The sequence below is a fragment of the Cetorhinus maximus genome, chromosome 1 (assembly GCF_964194155.1).
Source record: "Cetorhinus maximus chromosome 1, sCetMax3.hap1.1, whole genome shotgun sequence".
NCBI classification, from domain to species: Eukaryota; Metazoa; Chordata; class Chondrichthyes; order Lamniformes; family Cetorhinidae; genus Cetorhinus; species Cetorhinus maximus.
The window spans coordinates 177,599,780-177,618,526 of record NC_135879.1 but is presented as its reverse complement, the minus strand read 5'-3'; the positions used below and the strand labels follow the sequence as shown (position 1 = coordinate 177,618,526).

Sequence of the window (18,747 nt, the reverse complement as noted above, 5' to 3'; positions counted from 1 at the left end):
GCCAATACATATTTTTAATCAATATAAATTTATAACTTTGGCCACTGATATATTTATGAATTTGTGTGTTTTTTAGAGCGAATACAAGAAAAGAGGCTTTACAGAGGTGGTGTCTCCCAACATTTACAACTACAAACTGTGGCAAACATCAGGGCACTGGCAGCACTACAGTGAGAACATGTTCTCTTTTGAGGTGGAGAAGGAAATCTTTGCCCTAAAACCTATGAATTGCCCAGGTCATTGGTACGTGATTGAATTCCTGAAACCTCAAACGTTTTAGCTTTCTTCCACTTTCTAAGTGCCTTCCTGAGACTCTTGCAATGTAGATCTATGATTTAGTCTTAATTAATTATAGGGTGTGATAGACTAGTGGTTATGGTACTGGACTAGCAACCCAGAAGTCAAATGCCACCATGATGGACTAATAATTTGGGGACGAGCACAGGAAAATGACAGTGTGAAAACTGTTGAATTATCTTAACCCAATTCATTTGTTAATGTCCTTCAGAAAAGGAAAAGTGTCACCCTTATTTAGTCTGGCCTTCATATGATTTGAGTCTGTCATTAAGTGGTTGACACTCTCAGGATAAGAAAGGATGTAATTGTAGAGTAATGATGTAAAGGTAAGTAAGTATTGTCCTGCCAGTAACATCCACAACCCAACAAGGCTTTTTTAAAAAAGTTAGTAATTCTGGTGCAAGAGGTCATAAAGAGCATCTCAGTCTCTCCAATTTTCCCTGCCTTTCTGTTAAAACAGTGTTTTCTCACAATGGGGTAGTTCCCATGGTGTACTTATATGCATGACTTCAAGTGCAGTCTGTAGAAGAAGGCACACTTAAATGTGGAGTTAAGTTTGTCCCAGTGGTTGCGAATCTTTTTAGTGTGCGTTTACATTATTTTGCACCCTCCCAAAAATCACTTTTTACTTCTGATTTGTGGGAGAGGAATGAAGAAACGCCTAAGGAATACTTAGACATCACTTTTTTATAAAGGATTTTGATGTTATGTCCATACATCATGTTTCATCTGCAGAGTTTAGAATAGTTCTTTACCTCTGACCAAGAGCTGATATTCTAAACTGTTGCAAGTTTGTCAAATTTAGAGCACAGGAAATATTTTTCGTGATTCCTTTTTTAAAAAATTATTAATATGTAAAGCAATGAAACCGTCATATTACCTAGTTTTCTATCCCTTGCCACCTTCCTGTCTATTTTCAAAACAGCCCCCAAACCCATTGCTTTGAGTCTGTCTTTGCCCCCACCCAACCTCTCCATTATTCCATTCCCTCCATTTATTTTAACCTGTTGACTCTGAACAGGTAGTGACTAATTGGCCCTTGTGTTTGTACCAGTTTCCCCAAAGGAATTACCTACCCTAATTCCTTCCTGTTTCCCAGCACTTAAGATTTTATCTTGGGGGTGATTTACTCTGCACTGATTAGCTTTTGATCAATTCTGGTGTTTCAGAGGCTTCGCTTAATTAAAATTCCATGAGGTTTTATCAAAATACTAACATTGAGCGTAACTTTTATTTTAAATGCAAGATGTTTTTATAATTATTTGTCCATATTTCAGCCTCATGTTTGACCATCGGCCACGGTCCTGGCGGGAGCTGCCAGTGCGGTACGCTGACTTTGGAGTGCTACATCGTAACGAGCTGTCTGGAGCATTAACAGGCCTGACTCGGGTCCGCCGGTTCCAGCAGGATGATGCCCACATTTTCTGTACCATGGAGCAGGTATAATTGTGATTCATTCATCTTGTTCAGGTTTCACATATGTTGTTCTGTTACTCGGGATTGTTGGAAACGATTGCAGTATGATTCTGGTCACTTCTTGACAAGTTTTGTTTTGCTTTTAAAAACCTGGGGTCAAAGTCAATAGTGCAAGGCACCAACAAGGTTGAGGAAGAAATGATAGGATAAATCTAGAATAAATAGTTAGATTACACTAAGCTTGAGTTTTGGCTGGAGGAAGGAAAGATATTTGATTCACTTGCTTGAAACCTAAAGTAATTTGTTAATGGGAAGTTTGCCCAAGAGCAAGGCAGTGCAATGAGTGATTTCAACCAAGGAAAAATATCTACAGCACAATGAATTTTGAGCCTCAAAAGAGAGAGGAAGAGGAAAATAGTATAGATAAGTGAGATGGGTACCAGGTATCAGATGACAAACTGCTACAGTACTTGTATTCTTTGTAAGCATGTGAGGTCATAGAAGAACCTCCCAAGGTTGGGGGTGGATGACTAGGTCTCTGGTGAGCTGAAAAGGGAAAAACTATGCATAATATGAAAGTTGTGTTGGTGATGCAAGGCAGAACATTGTTTTCCACCTGATGCTTGAGATAACAGAATTGGAACTGATTTGATATGAAAACATTTACTCGAAAATTAAGTTTTGTCATTGGAAATTATATCCAGCTTTTAGAAAAGTAAATTAGTCAGTAGAAGTGGGTGTAATCAGTCTTGTATGTCTGAGGTTTTTCCTGCTCCCAAATTATTGGAATTATTGAATTTTTGTTTCTGTAGAAATAAATGCACACGCTAAAAAAACGAACTGACACTCTGAATGTACTAACACTCTGAATACTTTAACTGAATCAATAATCCAGTATCAAGTATCTTTTCTCACCCTACCCTGCCATAATTCTAACAACGCCAGCAATGATTAGCTTATCTTTTTAGTCATATAATAAATGGTATGTTACTCTTATCTGCTTCATAATCATAAATTATTATACATCCAAGAATTCTGGAAAAAACAGAAGGAGGGTAATAATTTTTTTTGGAAATATGTCTTTTGTTGTTTTTTCCCAAGATTGAAGCAGAAATTAAAGGTTGTCTTGACTTCCTACGTGCTGTCTATGATGTTTTCGGATTTACTTTTAAACTTGAACTTTCCACTCGCCCAGAGAATTTTCTTGGTGATATTGATGTCTGGAACACAGCTGAAAAGGTCAGTAATCCTACTCTACACGTTTAGATGATGTTTAATGCTATGTTATTGTGCATTTTTTAATCATACCAATAATCGCATAACCCTTTCTCCCCCCCAGCAACTTGAAAATAGCCTCAATGAGTTTGGTGAGAAGTGGACCTTGAATCCTGGTGATGGTGCTTTTTATGGACCGAAGGTAACTTAAAATAGTGTAATACTACCAGAAACACTTAATATGACAAACACAAGGTTTCTAACATCTTTTTAAAAAAAATTCTTCCAGATTGACATAAAAATCAAAGATGCTATTGGTAGATATCATCAGTGTGCTACAATTCAGTTGGATTTCCAGTTGCCCATCAGATTTAACTTGACCTATGTGAGGTAAGCCTCTTAAAATGAAGAGCACTTCAAGTAGGAAATGTGTTCGTTTTTGAGCTGTATGACTGGTGATTTAAAACCAATTTAGCATTCTTGTCTCTTTTTTAAAGAGTAAATTTCTTTTGCTGTAGGACAATATAGAGAAAATGAACATTTATTATGGTAGTGAAATTAAGCCATGGAGTTTGATTATATTAGTGCTGCAATCTCAATGTTAACATGCTGGGAAAGTTTGCCAGCAAATTTTTTACCTTTTCACAATCTAATGAAAGGGATCTGATTTGCAGATTTTCAACAGAAAACGGGTGCAATCAACTGGAATAAAATTATACTTATTGGAGTCTAACATTATTATAACAGTTTTACTTGTTAAAACCAAAGCTTTCTGACTGCAATTTTTTTTTGGTGATAGGATATGAGTATTCCTGGTGAGGCCAGCATTTGTTGCCCATCTCTGATTGCCCGTGAAGGTTTGTGAACAAATAAAAAGAATTGCAGTCAGGAAGCTTTGGTTTTACAAGTAATGTTTTAGGAAGGGTCAGAACAATATTTGAACAGTAAATACTTACAACTGTGTTCATAAAATAAGATGCTGAAAAGGGTTGATGTTCACCAGCACCTAAATCCTTAGTACCTCTTGCCCCTCTTTCTTTCCAGTGGAACTTTATTCAGCCAAATGTATATGATGCAGATGAATGAAAGTACATAATATTTTGATGCTACATGATGGAACATATACTCTGCCAAACAGAAATAAGAGCTGTGTATGTTACACCCGATTTGCACTGTACTGACATTAATGTTTCTGGGTTGTATCTTGGTAATTCCAATTCTGGAATTCATTTCTTGAGAGTAATTTTGGTGATTAGTTAAGTTCAACACAAAAATAAGTGGTTTATTTATAAATCTTTTAGGTTTTTTCCCCCAGATTAACTCTTTTTGATCTTTATAGCTTATTATCCTGTAGTTGTGGACACTTTGCACTGCTCTATATGGTATATAAGTAGGTCAAAACACTGTATGTGCATGTTTTTCTTGCATCCTGAGAGCAATCTGGCATTATGGCTTGCTCCATCTAGCAACCTGTGTAAGAACCTGAAACCTCCTCTTACCGGTCATTGGGTAGACAGATATCCAGAATCACTTTTATTGTAACCTTTATGACAGTAATCATGAGTCAATAGCTTGTCTTTGTTTAGAGCTTACATAGCATATTTAATTATTCCTCCTCTTACTTAAAAAAATGTTTTATTTAGTAAGATTCATGTTAAAATACAAGAAGTAATGAAATGGTTCTATTTTATTTCACAGTCATGATGGTGGTGACCAGAATAAGCCTGTTATTATTCACCGTGCCGTCCTGGGTTCCGTGGAACGTATGATTGCAATTTTGACTGAAAACTATGGAGGCAAATGGTAATCAAGAACTCCATTTTCTGTGTTCAGTTAGATTACATAAGTGTTGCTAATATATACATAACTTTCAAAACCAGTGTTAAGCAATATATATGTATTATTTATAACATACACACATGTGTTGGCTGCTTCATGATTTCCAATGTGTTATAGTGAGCAGCTACCAATTTGAGAGCCATTTGATGTCAGGAACTGATCTCCCAGTAGGAAATAAAAATGTGCTGCTGGAAGTGTTCTGTGCTTTCACACAGGAAGCTAACAACACTTTTAGCTGTCCCTGTTGTTGGGTCACTTGAGATGAACCCTGGATATGTGCTCAACTCCTCAACTGTGGTTCTATAATGGGGGCAGTAAGTTGGTCATACAACCTTGGAACAACTCAAAAGAGTAATTGAAGAGAATTACATAGATGCTGTCCCTAAGCAGGTTAATACCACTGCCAATCCAATAGACTACCCTTGACTCCATGGTCCGTGATGCTGTGTGTAACCAACAGCCTGAATCCAGTTGTTGCTGCCTTACTATCTATTATCACATTGACATACACCAGAAGGACCAGAAGGGTAATTTTAATTTTAAAAAAGCAGGCAAAAAGAAGTGAATGAGGATGAAATGGTATGATCTAACCGCTGCAAAAATCAGAAAATTGATCAGGAGTTAAATGTTGCATTTAATCATAAAGCATTTGTTTGAGAAGGGAAAATATAAATGCAAAATGAGATGCCTCAAATGTCAGAGAATCAAATTGTTGCTATCATCTACCTAATTAAAAATCATGGAATATGATCCATAAACATCAATAAATATCCAGGGAGCTCATGTAATAAAAATGGAATTTAGCCTCAGTAAACCAAAGTATGTTGTAATTATAAATTTTCTTGACTCAAGTTAACTGGCATGTAGATCAAGTCCGCTTCCCCAAAAGATTGCACACCTCTGATTTAGTGATGCACAGACTAGCACTGTCATCAATATATTGAGTACCTGATTTTCATCTGAACTACTTGGAGGGACTTCTGAGTGCTTTCTTTCCCAGAGTGGGAGAATTGACCTGCACCAGCTTTGTTAAGCAACTTTGATAAATGTCTGGGAGCAAATAACATGCACTCAAGCAATAGTGTACAGTTTTGCAGTTATCTGAAATATGCTACAATTTCTACATTGTAGGCCTCTCTGGCTGTCTCCTCGTCAAGTTATGGTTGTACCTGTGGGACCTACATGTGAGGAATATGCACAAAAGGTAAAGTCTGTGAAGCTACAAATGTTATATAGTTCCCCATATTGTGCAGTAGATGTGTGAATGTTCAAAGTTCAAGCAATAGTGCTCTTTGTAGGATCAGGTTCATGTTTGTAATTGTTTACATGTGGAGTTTCTATCTTTGGCATGTTCTTGAAGCAAGCAGTTAGAATCTTGTAATTAGAATCTTGGGAACCTTTTGCAAAGGAGAGAAATACGGAGTTGTTGAACCCAAGGTGAACTGATGAGCCTTCATGTGGCTAGCTCAAGGGGATAAGGAACTAGTTAGTTATCAGCTTTCAATTTTGCCTGAGAGCTGGTGTGAGGAGAGTGGCAGAGAAGTTATAGTTCTTTCAGTGTACAAATGGGATAAAAGCACTTGAATTCCAAATGTTCCTTGGTACATGAGATTATTAATAGATTTTATTTTTGTCCTGTACATGGTTTACTAAGCAAGTTAAATTACCACCCTCAAGTATTTTGGCTTTTATTTTTGAAATAAATGTGAAATAGAGTTGCAACACAGTTATATTATGCGGATACTGAGATTAAAAAGAACTTTGGTCTGATAATTCCATTCTCTAGTTCCCAGCTCTGTAATGATTTTTATCTGCATATTAAAAATAGTTCAGATTTGGGTATTTAATGCATTCCTCATGATAGATGAGACTGTTGCTACTATTGGGTGAAAAGGCTTGGAATCAAAGACCAAACTTTTAAGAACAAATGAAACAGGAATAGGCCAAATGGCCCCCTCAACCCGCTTCACGATTCAAATAAGATTATGGCTAAACTTCTAGATCAGCCCTACTTTCCTGTCCTATTACCAGATCCCTTAGTGCCTAAAGATCTATCTCTCTCATGATAGATGAGATTTTTACATTATACTCATTAATGAGCATCCACAGCCCCCGGGGTAGAGTATTTCTGAGTGAAGAAATTTTTCTTCTCAGCTCTAAATGACTGACCCTTTATCCAGAGACTATGGGCTGAATTTTTGTCCCCTAACACTGAACACGGTGCTGGTCAATTTAATGGTCTCTTACCTTTTAAAGACAGAGCCCTATGATCAATCACTGCATTGAAAACATACTTAAATCATCAAACACCATGATAGTTGAAGTTGGCAACTATTTGGAGAATGAAACAGGTGGTGTATGGGCCACATTCCCGCTGATCGCCATTTTTGCTGGGTTGGGAAATGTGACAGGTCATACATGACCTGACGTTCGCTTAGAGTGACATGGAGTTCGCTATTTAAATGCCTGCTCCAAATTCAAGTTTCCTTGTCATTACTAATTTCGTAGAGGCAGGTGGGTGCCTGAAGGCTTTTGGGAACCATACCAGGGGAAGCCTGTTGTGAAGTCAGGAACCTTTTGACAGGTAAGTTTAAAAGCTCTTGCCAACTTCAACTATCATGGTGTTTGATGATTTAAGTATGTTTTCAATGCGGTGATTGATCATAAGGCTCTGTCTTTAAAAGGTAAGCGACCATTAAATTGACCAGCACTGTGTAAGGGTTCAGATGCAGAGTCCTTTCTCCAGTGGATAAGTCCTCTTTTGAATTCTGCAGTATGGAGCATCAGATATGAAAGTATGGAAAGAAACCTGTGACTTGATTTTTGAGGAACTCTCCCAGTATGCATTCAAAACTCCCTTCAAAAAGAAAATCACAAAACTATCAAATACTGAAAGTTCCATTGAAGAAACCTTAAATCCTCATAACACCTCTTAATCTTGTCCAAATTATTACAAGCTAATATAACTGTCAATCAAACAAACAGCCACACACAGGGAGGAATGCATTAGTCAGTCTTGGAGCTCAACCAAGCATTCATAATGAGGCCATCTGGCAACTGTAATAACAGTAGCAGACTGTACAGATGGTCAGACATCTGTTTTTGCCAGATGGCCTTATTAAGGAATGCTTCGCTGAGAAGAGCCGCTAATACATTCAGCCTTAAAGTTACACAACTTGAAGGAGGCCACTAACTTTGTTTGAGAGTTTTATTAGCTTGCAAAAAGTTCACCTTTCTTTGAAGTGGTTTTACAATACCTGTTTGTTTATTTGGACAAGATTAAGAGTTTGTCAAGAGGATTAAAGGTTTCTTCAATGGAACTTTCACTGCCTGTGTATGACAGTTTTTAATGAAAATTTAAGAGGGGCACTTTTTTCGAAGGAATTTTTGATTGTCTTTTTTATCTATTTCATGAGCATTTCAAAAGTTTTTCCGGTGTTATTATATGGTTCATTGGCTGTGTAGCTAGTGCATACTGGGTGAGTGGGTATGAGGGTGAGGGCTAGAAGACCTAACAACAATGAATACAACTGGGTCACTGTCACAGTAAACAGAGACGGCCCTTCAAACATGCTGGCCTCACCATCTGCCCAAATCTGTTGCTGCCTTGGGCCTGATTTTGGAGGCAGCAACCACAACTCCAGCCCTCACCATTTCTGGAGACACAAATACTGGGTGAATGAACTGCCTTAGAAGTTGGGATCATGATGTCAGGAAATGGCTGACTCATGGTTCCCGAACTGAAGACAAAAATTATACCCAGTGACACCTGATTCCAGACTCTCCAGTAGGAGAAACAATCTCTCAGCATCTACCTACACTTTTAAACCCTCTAAGATTTTTTATGCTTCAGAGTATAGGCACATTATACTCGATCTCACCTCACTGGCAAGCCCTTTTATCCCAGAAATCAATGGTTAAACTCTCTTGAGGGCATGTGTATCATTCCTTAGGTAAGGCAACCAAAATGTACACATTACTCCAGGTGTGGTCTTACTAAAGCCCTATATAATTGAAGCCAGACTTCCTTACTCTTAGCCTTTATTGCAAGGGGGCTGAAGTACAACATACCATTTGCTTGATGTACCTGTATGTTAAATTTCTGTGACTTATCAGATATTAAATTGAAATCTGTGTTGGAAAATGGACATCCTGTAATTTGAAAGCTGAAGTGTAAACGTCTAGAACTATTATAGTTGGCGGCAGCAGCAAATACCATCTAATACAAACAGATGCTGGCTACTTTGAAGTATTCCATTGCAACTGAGACAAACGGGAAACCTCCAGTCTAAAAGTTGTTTTACTGTGTGCAAACCTGAAATGATAAAAATGGACTTGTGCTTGAAATGTCCTTTGCATTCATTCACAGCTGGTGTAACTGTGCCTTTGCTGCATTTACTCTGCAGTACGTTGCTGTGACCTTCGAGTAAACCCTCAATGCTGCCACTTTAAGTGATTCATAAGCTCCCATAGGAATCAATGATAAAGACAGAATTAGGTTCCTTTGTTATTTTTCTGGGTGAGAAATGTCCAATGTACAAGTTGTAATACTGTACCATGCATGTACAGCACTGTGCATTCCTAGCTGAAAAAACTTGCAAAATAAAATACATCATTAAATATAAAAGAGAATCTTTTTTAAAAATTGCAGTATTCACCTCCGTACAAAGTACTTTTAGATCAGGCTTGCCCAACGTGCGGCCCGCGAAGCCCTGTGGAGCCAGTTTTCAAAATGCCAGTCAAAGATGTAAGTTTGAATGGAAGATTTTGCATAGGCCTGCTCCTCTAATCACAAGGCGTTTCTCTCCAACGTTTGCTGCTCTCTAGTGAGCCTATCAGCAGAAAAAATTGGAGAGAAACAATCCGTGATTGGCAGAGCAGCGAACACCAGCAATGGTGAGTTTGGGGCCCAGGGAGCTGACACAACTTCATTAACAACGTTTAAGTGAGTTGATGTTAATTGAGGACTTCCCGTACTGCTGTAGTCTTTCTGATGGGAGCCAGGCCCAGGGAGTGGAGATGCTGGGGAGCAGGGCCCAGGCGTCCAGTGTGGGGCCCAGATTGGGGCCAGATCAGTGCGTGAGGCAGCAGGAGCGGGGCCCACTGGCATCTGAGTGACAGAGTGACTGGAGACTGAGGGCGAGGGCTTGAAGAGGCAGAAGAGTAAGAGGGAAAGGAGGGGGCGTGGAGGGGCTTGAGGGGAGGGGTGGGGGTGGAGAGGGAGGGAGGGAGGGTGAGTGAGTGAGCACCCTCTGACTGGGAGTGAGCCAGACACGCACTCACCATATCTTTATTTATTAGTCTTTTTTTGCTCTGCAAATTGTTTCCTTTCATACCTGTTTTTTTTAAATTCACATTTAATGTTGTGCCAAATTTTATCTTTCTGAAATTTGCTCATTGGCCCCTCGAGGGGGAGAATTTTTGAAATGTGCCCCCTAACCCCCACAATTGAGAAGGTTGGACAAGCCTGTTTTAGATTCACCAGGCTCCATCTAGTGGCAGATGTTAGTCTGTGCAGTTAGCAGCTAAAGCCCTGACTACCTGCACCAATCAGCTTCTGTCACTAGATGGAGCCCAGGACTTAGTGCGAGTTCACAAGCAAAGCCAGGAGCTGTGGCCAGAAGCCGGGAGCCACTGAAGAACAGATCCCAAGGATTTGGGTAAGACCAGGGGCAAGGGAGGCGGAGGGGTATCATCAATGCCAGGAGTGGGGGGAACGTGGACTGAGGACAAGGGCGGAAGTGCTCTGTGAAAAGTCAAGTGAGCATATAGGCCACAGAAGAGGATGCCTGTGGCAAAAAGTTTAAGTGAAACTGGCAACATTAAATGGATACACTGACACCACTTGATTAATGACATTAAAGTGAAACAATGTTAAATGAATCGACATTAAGTAAGGACTTACTGTACTTTTGTAGTCTTTCTGATGGAAAGCTCAACCAACTATATATATTTATTTATTTTTACAAGCTTATTCAGTTTATCTCTGGTGTGTTCTGATGGTATTAGCGAGGTTCAGGATACCAGGACGTTGAAGCAGTGTGAGTTGAGATGAGAAAGGATAAAGGCAAGAAGTCACTAGTGGGAGTGGTGTACAGATCCCCTAATTGTAACTATATGGTAGGACAGAGTATAAAGGAATAGATAATGGGAGCTTGCCAGAAAGACACAGGAATAATCATTGGGGATTTTAATCTACATATAGACTGGAAAAATCAGATGGGCATAGGTAGCGTAAATGAGTTCATAGAACGTTTTCGGGTTAGTTTTTTATTCATTCATGGGATGTGGGCTTCACTGGCTGGGCCAGCATTAGGCTACAGCTAGAGTATTGCGTGCAGTTCTGGAATCTGGATTATAGTAAGAATTTGATTGCAGTAGAGAGAGTGCAGAGGAGATTTACCAGGATGTTGCCTGGGCTGGAGAGTTTTAGTTATGAGGAGAGATTGAATTGACTGGGGTTATTTTCCCTGGAGCAGAGGAGATTGAGTGGGTGCATGATTGAGGTGTATAAAATTATGAGGGGCACAGATAGGGTAGACAGGAAGGAACTTTTCCCCTTGGTGGAGGGATCAATAACCTGGGGGCATAGATTTAAGGTAAGGGGTAGGAGGTTTAGAGGGGATGTGAGGAAGAATTTTTTCACCCAGAGGGTGGTGGGAATCTGGAACTCACTGCCTGACAGGGTGGTCGAGGCAGAAACCCTCATAACATTTAAGAAGTATTTGGATGTGCACTTGCAATGCCATGGCATACAAGGCTATGGGCCTAGTGCTGGAAAATGGGATTAGAATAGTTAGGTACTTGTTTGACTGGCACACACCCGATGGGCTGAAGGGCCTTCTTCTGTGCTGTAGACCTTTATGACTCTGACTCATTTATTGCCCATCCCTAGTTGCCCTTGAGAAGGTGGTGGTGAGCTGCCTTCTTGAACCGCTGCAGTCCATGTGTTGTAGGTACATTCACAATGCTGTTGCGAAGGGAGTTCCAGGATTCTGACCCAGTGACAGTGAAGGAATGGCGACATATTTCCAAGTTAGGATGTTGAGTGACTTGGAGTGGAACTTCTAGGTGATGGTTTTCCCATCTATCTGCTGCCCTTGTCCTTCTAGATGGTAGTGATTGTGGGTTTGGAAGTTATTCTTAGAACAGCACATTTTGGAGCCAACCAGAGAACTGGCTATACTAGACATGGTATTCTGTAACGAGATGGGATTAATTAATGATCTCATAGTTAAGGTGCCCCTGGGTAGCACCGATCATGATATAATTGAATTTTACATTCAGTTTGAGGGAGAAGAGTGGGTCCAAGACTAGTATTTTAAACTTAAATAAGGGCAATTATATGGGAATGAAAGCAGAGCAAACTAAAGTGAACTGGCAAATGAGGTTAAGGGATAGGTCAATAAAGATGCAGTGGCAGACATTTAAAGGGATTTTCAGAATACACAGAATAGATTCGGTCCAGTGAGAAAGAAAAATTCCAAGGGGAGGACCCACCATCCATGGTTAACTAAAAAAGGTAAAGACAGTATCAAACTTAAAGAAAAAGCATACGATTGCACAAAGATGGTTAGCAGGTCAGAAGATTGGGCAGAATATAAACGGCAAAGAATGACAAGATTAATAAGGAGGAAAAAAATTAGAGTACAAGAGAAAGCAAGCTAGTAATATAAAGATGGATAGTAAAAGTTTCTATGGATACTTAAAAAAGAAAAGAGTTAACAAAGTGAGTGTTGGTCCTACAGAAAATGAGTCTGGAGAATTAATGGAAAACAAAGAGGTGGCAGATTAATTGAACAGGTATTTTGCAATGGTCTTTATAGAAGATACAAGTAACACCTCAGAAATAGGTGTAAGTCAGGAAATGGAAGGGAAGGAGGAACTCAAAATTACAATCACCAGGGAATTGATACTTAGCAAATTGTTGGAGCTGCAGGCTGACAAATCCCTCGGTCCTGATGGACTTCATCCTTGGATCTTAAAAGGAGTGGCAAGTGAAAAATGTTGATGCGTTGGTTTTAATTTTCCAAAATTCCTTGGATTCGCGGAAGATGCCATTAGAATTGAAAATAGCAAACATAATGACTTTATTCAAAAAGGGAGGGAGACGGAAAGCAGGCAACTGCTGGATAGTTAGCTTAGCATCTGTCATGGGAAAAATATTAAAGAATATTATTAAAGACGTTATAGCAGGGCACTTAGATAAATTCGAGGTAATAAGGCAGAGTCAGCATGGTTTTGTGAAAGGGAAATTGTGTTTAACCAATTTATTGGTGTTTTTCTGAAGGAATCACATGTATTATGGATGAAGGAAACCAGTGAAGATACTTGGATTTCCAGAAGGCATTTGAAAGTGCCACTTCAAAGGTTACTGCAGAAAATCAAAGCCCGTGGTGTAGGGGGTAAACATATTGGCATGGATAGAAGACAGGTTAGCTAACATGAAAAAGTTGGCAAAAATGGGTCTTTCTCTGGTTGGCGGGATGTAATGAGTGGTGTGCCACAGGGATCAGTGCTGGGGCCTCAACTTTTTATATAAATGACTTAGATGAAGGGACTGAAGGTGTAGTTGCTAAATTTGCTGATAATACTAAGTTAGGTAGGAAAGTGAGTTGTGAAGAGGACATGAGGAGGCTACAAGGGAACTTAGACAGGTTAACCGAGTGGGCAAAGATCTGGCAAATGGAAAATGTGGAATTGTCTATTTTGGTAGGAAAAATAAGAAAAGAAGCATATTATCCAAATGGTGAAAGATTGCAGAGATCTGACATTGAGGGATCGGAGTGTCCCAGTGCATGAATTACAAAAGGCTAGTATGCAGGTACAGCAATCAGATAGGAAAGTGAAGAGTGTTAACCTTTACTGTGAGGGGAATTGAATATAGAAGTAGGGAGGTTATGCTTCAATTGTACAGGACACAGCTGAGATGACATCTGGAGTACTTTTTATTCATTCACGGGATGTGGGCTTTGCTGGCTGGGCCAGCATTTATTGCCCATCCCTAGTTGCCCTTGAGAAGGTGGTGGTGAGCTGCCTTCTTGAACGACTGCAGTCCATGTGGTGTAAGGTGTTGTAACAGTGTTGTTAGGAAGGGAGTTCCAGGATTTTGACCCAGTGACAGTGAAGGAACGGCGATATATTTCCAAGTCAGGATGGTGAGTGACTTGGAGGGGAACTCCTAGGTGGTGGTGTTCCCATCTATCTGCTGCTCTTGCCCTTCTAGGTGGTAGTGGTCGAGGGTTTGCAAGGTGCTATCTAAGGAGCCTTGGTGAATTCCTGCAGTGCATCTTGTAGATGGTATACCCTGCTGCTACTGTGCGCCGGTGGTGGAGAGAATGAATGTTTGTGTATGTGGTGCAAATCAAGTGGACTGCTTTGTCCTGAACGGTGTCCAGCTTCTTCAGTGTTGTAGGAGCTGCACTCATCTGGACAAGTGGGGAGTATTCCATCACATTCCTGACTTGTGCCTTGTAGATGGTGGACAGGCTTTGGGGAGTCAGAAGGTGAGTTACTCGTTGCAGGATTCCTAGCCCCTGACCTGCTCTTGTAGCCACAGTATTTATATGTCTAGTCCAGTTCAGTTTCTGGTCAATGGTAACCCTCAGGATGTTGATAGTGGGGGATTCAGTGATGGTAATGCCATTGAACATCAAGGGGCGATGGTTGGATTCTCTTTTGTTGGAGGTGGTCATTGCCTGGCACTTATGTGGTGTGAATGTTACTTGCCACTTGTCATCCCAAGCCAGGTTATTGTCCATTTCTTGCTGCATTTGGACGCGAACTACTTCAGTGTCTGAGGAGTCGCGAATGGTGCTGATCATTGTGCAACCATCAGCGAACATCCCCACTTCTGACCTTATGATGGAAGGAAGGTCTTTGATGAAGCAGCTGAAGATGGTTGGGCCAAGGACACTACCCTGAGGAACTTTTGCAGTGATGTCCTGGAGCTGAGATGACTGACCTCCAACAACCACAACCATCTTCCTTTGTGCTAGGTATGACTCCAACCAGCGGAGTTTGTTTGAACCAAGGCTGTAATGAGTTCAGGAGCTGAGTGGCCCTGGCGGAACCCAAACTGGGCATCAGTGAGCAGGTTATTGCTAAGCAAGTGCCGCTTGATAGCACTATTGATGACCCCTTCCATTACTTTACTGATGATGGAGAGTAGACTGTTGGGGCGGTAATTGGCCAGGTTGGATTTGTCCTGCTTTTTGTGAACAGGACACAGCTGGGCAAATTTCCTCATAGCCAGGTAGATGCCAGTGTTGTAGCTGTACTGGAACACCTTGGCTAGGGGGCGCGACAAATTCTGGAGCACAAGTATTCAGTACTATTGCCGGAATATTGTCAGGGCCCATGGCATTTACAGTATCCAGTGCCTTCAGCCGTTTCTTGATATCACGTGGAGTGAATTGAATTGGCTGAAGATGGCATCTGTAATGCTGGAGACCTCCGGAGGAGGCCGAAATGGATCATCCGCTTGGCACTTCTGGCTGAAGATTGTTGCGAATATTTAAGCTTTATCTTTTGCACTGCTGTGCTGGGCTCCTCCATCATTGAGGATGGGGATATTTGTGGAGCCACCTCCTCCGGTGAGTTGTTTAATTGTCCACCACCATTCACGACTGGATGTGGCAGGACTGCAGAGCTTGGATCTGATCTGTTGGTTGTGGGATCGCTTAGCTCTGTCTATCACTTGCTGCTTATGCTGTTTGGCATGCAAGTAGTCCTGTGTTATAGCTTCACCAGGTTTACACCTCACTTTTAGGTATGCCTGGTGCTGCTCCTAGCATGCTCTCCTGCACTCTTCATTGAACCTTATTTAAGGAAGGGATGTAAATGTATTAGAAGCAGTACAGAGAAGGTTTACTAGACAAATACCAGGAATGGGTGGGTTGTCTATGAGGAAAGATTGGACAGGCTAGGCTTGTATCCACTAGAATTTAGAGTAAGAGAAAATGTGATTGAAACATATAAGATTCTGAGGGGTCTTGACAGGGTAGACGTGGAGAGGATGTTTCCTCCTGTGGGAGAATCTAGAACTAGTGGTCACTGTTCAAAAAATAAGGGATCGCCCAATTAAAACAGAGATGAGAAGAATTTTTTTCTGAGGGTAGTGAGTCCTTGAACTCCTTCCCTCAAAAGGCAGTGGAAGCAGAGTCTTTGAATGTTTTCAAGGCAGGGGTAGATAGATCCTTGATAAGCAAGGGGTGAAAGTTTATCTTGGGTAGGCGGGAGGTTACAGTCAAATCAGCCATGATGTTATTGAATGGCGGAGCAGGCTCGAAGGGCCAAGTGCCCTACTCCTGTTCCTAATTCGTATGTTCGTATGCTTTTTTTACATTTGAAAGACATATTGAGAAGAGGATTTGGAGTTTAGAGATGTTTAACATCGCCACTTGATTCTTCTGAGAACTTTGAGGAAATTAATTAACATTAACAAATGGTGTGATTGTGATAAAATGACTCTTGATGAATTAAATGGTCTTTTCACTCTGGATTTTCTCATGTGGAAGAGAAGTTTATCAATCGCAATTCCTATCAGGTAATCAGTTCCCAAATTTACCTCTGGTGTGTTCTGATTTTATAGCAAATGATCATATTGATTTTATTCCATTGGGAGCGAAGTCATGGCCACTTGAGGTTTTTTGGTTATTTTAAAACTTTAACTTTATAAACATTTTCAGTAAGGGTGTTTCTTTTTATAAATTCATATGACTAGGTTCAACAGCAGTTTCGTGATGCTGGGTTAATGAGTGATGTTGACCTTGATCAAGGATGCACACTGAACAAGAAAATCCGAAATGCACAACTTGCCCAATATAACTTCATCCTTGGTAAGCTTCGGCAATCTTTTTTAGACTGTTTGTTGAGGTGGGTTGAAAGAGATGTTAAATCTTTTTAATTACTTTGAACAATGTCTATCTTATTCTGTTTGGTATGGATTTAATTTTTCGACTCTTGAAATAATTAGTGCTACAACTGGCTCGATTTTTAACCGCTATCCAGTGGGGAAGGTGAGGAGAAAAGCCCAGTGCTCCAGTGAAGCTGTACCATCATTTCCACACCCAGGGTAGAGCTGGTTCAGTTGCAAAGAAATTTCTCTTCCAGAATTGGTATCTCCCCTGAGATATCCAGAAAACTCACTCTAAATTCACTATTACTTTAACTTTCAAGCAATATATATGAGTTTCTTAACAGTGTGGCAACATTTCCAGCTAGAGAGAGAGAGAGCCTTAAACTTTTCTGTCTTCATCCTGTGGTATACTCATACCAACTGACTAAAAAGCTACTTTCTGTTCCTGCCTGTTTCTGTGGGTATCCCTGTCTGGGCCCCTGTTGCTCAGTTGCACAGAAATAACATTTATTTCTACCTATGTGATTGTTTAACTTCCCTAAGCCACTAACCCTCCCTGGTCATGCAGCTCTTCACTTCAAGAGTCTAAAATCTCATTAAAAATGTATTCAAACAGGGCCTAGAAACTTCGTGGCCCCATCTCTCAGAAAACTAAAAGCCAGGTTCCACCTTTCTCAACACACAAATAAAACATATAAATTAAACTTAAATCTCTCTCTCTCATTCCTAACACCCATAAATTACTTAAAACTATCTCTCGTTCCTAAAGAAAGGAAACTGGTTGCCCTTGCTGGGTCTAGCCAATGTGATTCCAGTGCTACGTCAGTGTGGTTGACTCTTAATTCCCCTCTGAAGTAGCCTAATTGGAGATAGATGATAAATGTCTTGTTAGTGAATAAAAATAAATACCCATTATGATTGTTAATTAACCTATTTAAATTGAAGCATTTCTGCAAAGTTGAGAGGATGGAATATTTTCAGCATTTTAATTAAGCAAAACCATACCCTGAAACAGAAACTAGTTAGTGTTTAAGACAATACTATGAATGGGGGGGAATTGTCGTTTCTTTAGCCATGATTAAAGTAACAAATGTAACTTTTTTAAGTAAATACTCCGCCACGCCAAGGCACAGTGCAAATTAATACTGACTTCAGTCATGCCAAGAGGTGTTCAGATACTGCCATGTTGGGAAGAAGAAAAAGGACAGCGAATCATTCTTATACATCAGCTGGTTGTATCTGGTACCGGTCATCTACTTTATCAACATTTCTGACAGTAATTCCAAAGCATTATCACAGTACCTTCATATACAACTTTATTTTTTGGAATCTTTTTAACTGATTTTGTTTTCCCTGCTTAATTGCTAGAATGTACTGAAAATATGTTGTTGCCTTTGCAGTGGTTGGTGAAAAAGAGAAGAGCAGTGAAACAGTCAATGTGCGTACAAGAGACAACAAGGTGCATGGAGAACGCACAATATCTGAAACCATCCAGAGGCTTTTACAGCACAAGAAATCCAGAAGTAAACATGCTGAAGAGGAGTTCTGAAAATCTAATAATGGCATTTCCAAGCGGCAATCTCAAAATTTCTGTCTGCACAAAATGGTCAATAATGTGAGTTGTAGGTTAAGAATTAAAGTTATTGTTTCAATTTATGTATAATGGCAATTTCTTGCATGCAAAATGATTTTGAAAGTACATCTTCAAAACTTTATTTGTAGGTTTCTTTCTGTAATTCATATATCTGTATTTTTAACAAATATTAGGATTCACAATTAGAGTTCAAAGGCACCTAATAAAATAAATTTCCATTACCATTGATTCTTGTTATAAAATGCATTGTGCAAAAATGGGATCAGTTTGTATTCCAGTAGTAAATTGAGTTCTCCCCTTTTTCCATTGTTATAAATAGATATTTTTCAAGGTCATCTAAGTATATATTCTTCATATGTCCAAGTGAAGTTCATAATCTTAAGGAAAATGTCAGCCTGGTGCCATTGAGTTGCCACGAGATTTTATTTTCAAATCTGTTTAAAAACCAAAAGGCTACTTTTTAAAAAAAAACTCAAACAGCAAAACTATTGCTTTTCTCAACATGCAAGTTGTCAGGTGTTGCCTG

At 39.9% G+C, this 18,747-nt stretch overlaps 1 protein-coding gene across 1 annotated transcript in view; it reads left to right on the top strand.

Annotated features, from left to right (window-relative positions):
* The window catches only part of tars1 (threonyl-tRNA synthetase 1), a 43,917-nt gene extending 25,479 nt beyond the window's left edge, over window positions 1-18,438 (top strand). The window contains exons 11-19 of the mRNA XM_078550149.1: window positions 77-243; window positions 1,575-1,737; window positions 2,815-2,952; window positions 3,053-3,130; window positions 3,218-3,318; window positions 4,627-4,731; window positions 5,899-5,971; window positions 16,493-16,607; window positions 18,028-18,438. Of these exons, the coding sequence (XP_078406275.1) occupies window positions 77-243; window positions 1,575-1,737; window positions 2,815-2,952; window positions 3,053-3,130; window positions 3,218-3,318; window positions 4,627-4,731; window positions 5,899-5,971; window positions 16,493-16,607; window positions 18,028-18,176 (1,089 nt within the window). The 3' untranslated portion in view covers window positions 18,177-18,438. The remainder of the gene's footprint in view (window positions 1-76; window positions 244-1,574; window positions 1,738-2,814; window positions 2,953-3,052; window positions 3,131-3,217; window positions 3,319-4,626; window positions 4,732-5,898; window positions 5,972-16,492; window positions 16,608-18,027) is intronic.
* Window positions 18,439-18,747: the final 309 nt, after the last annotated feature.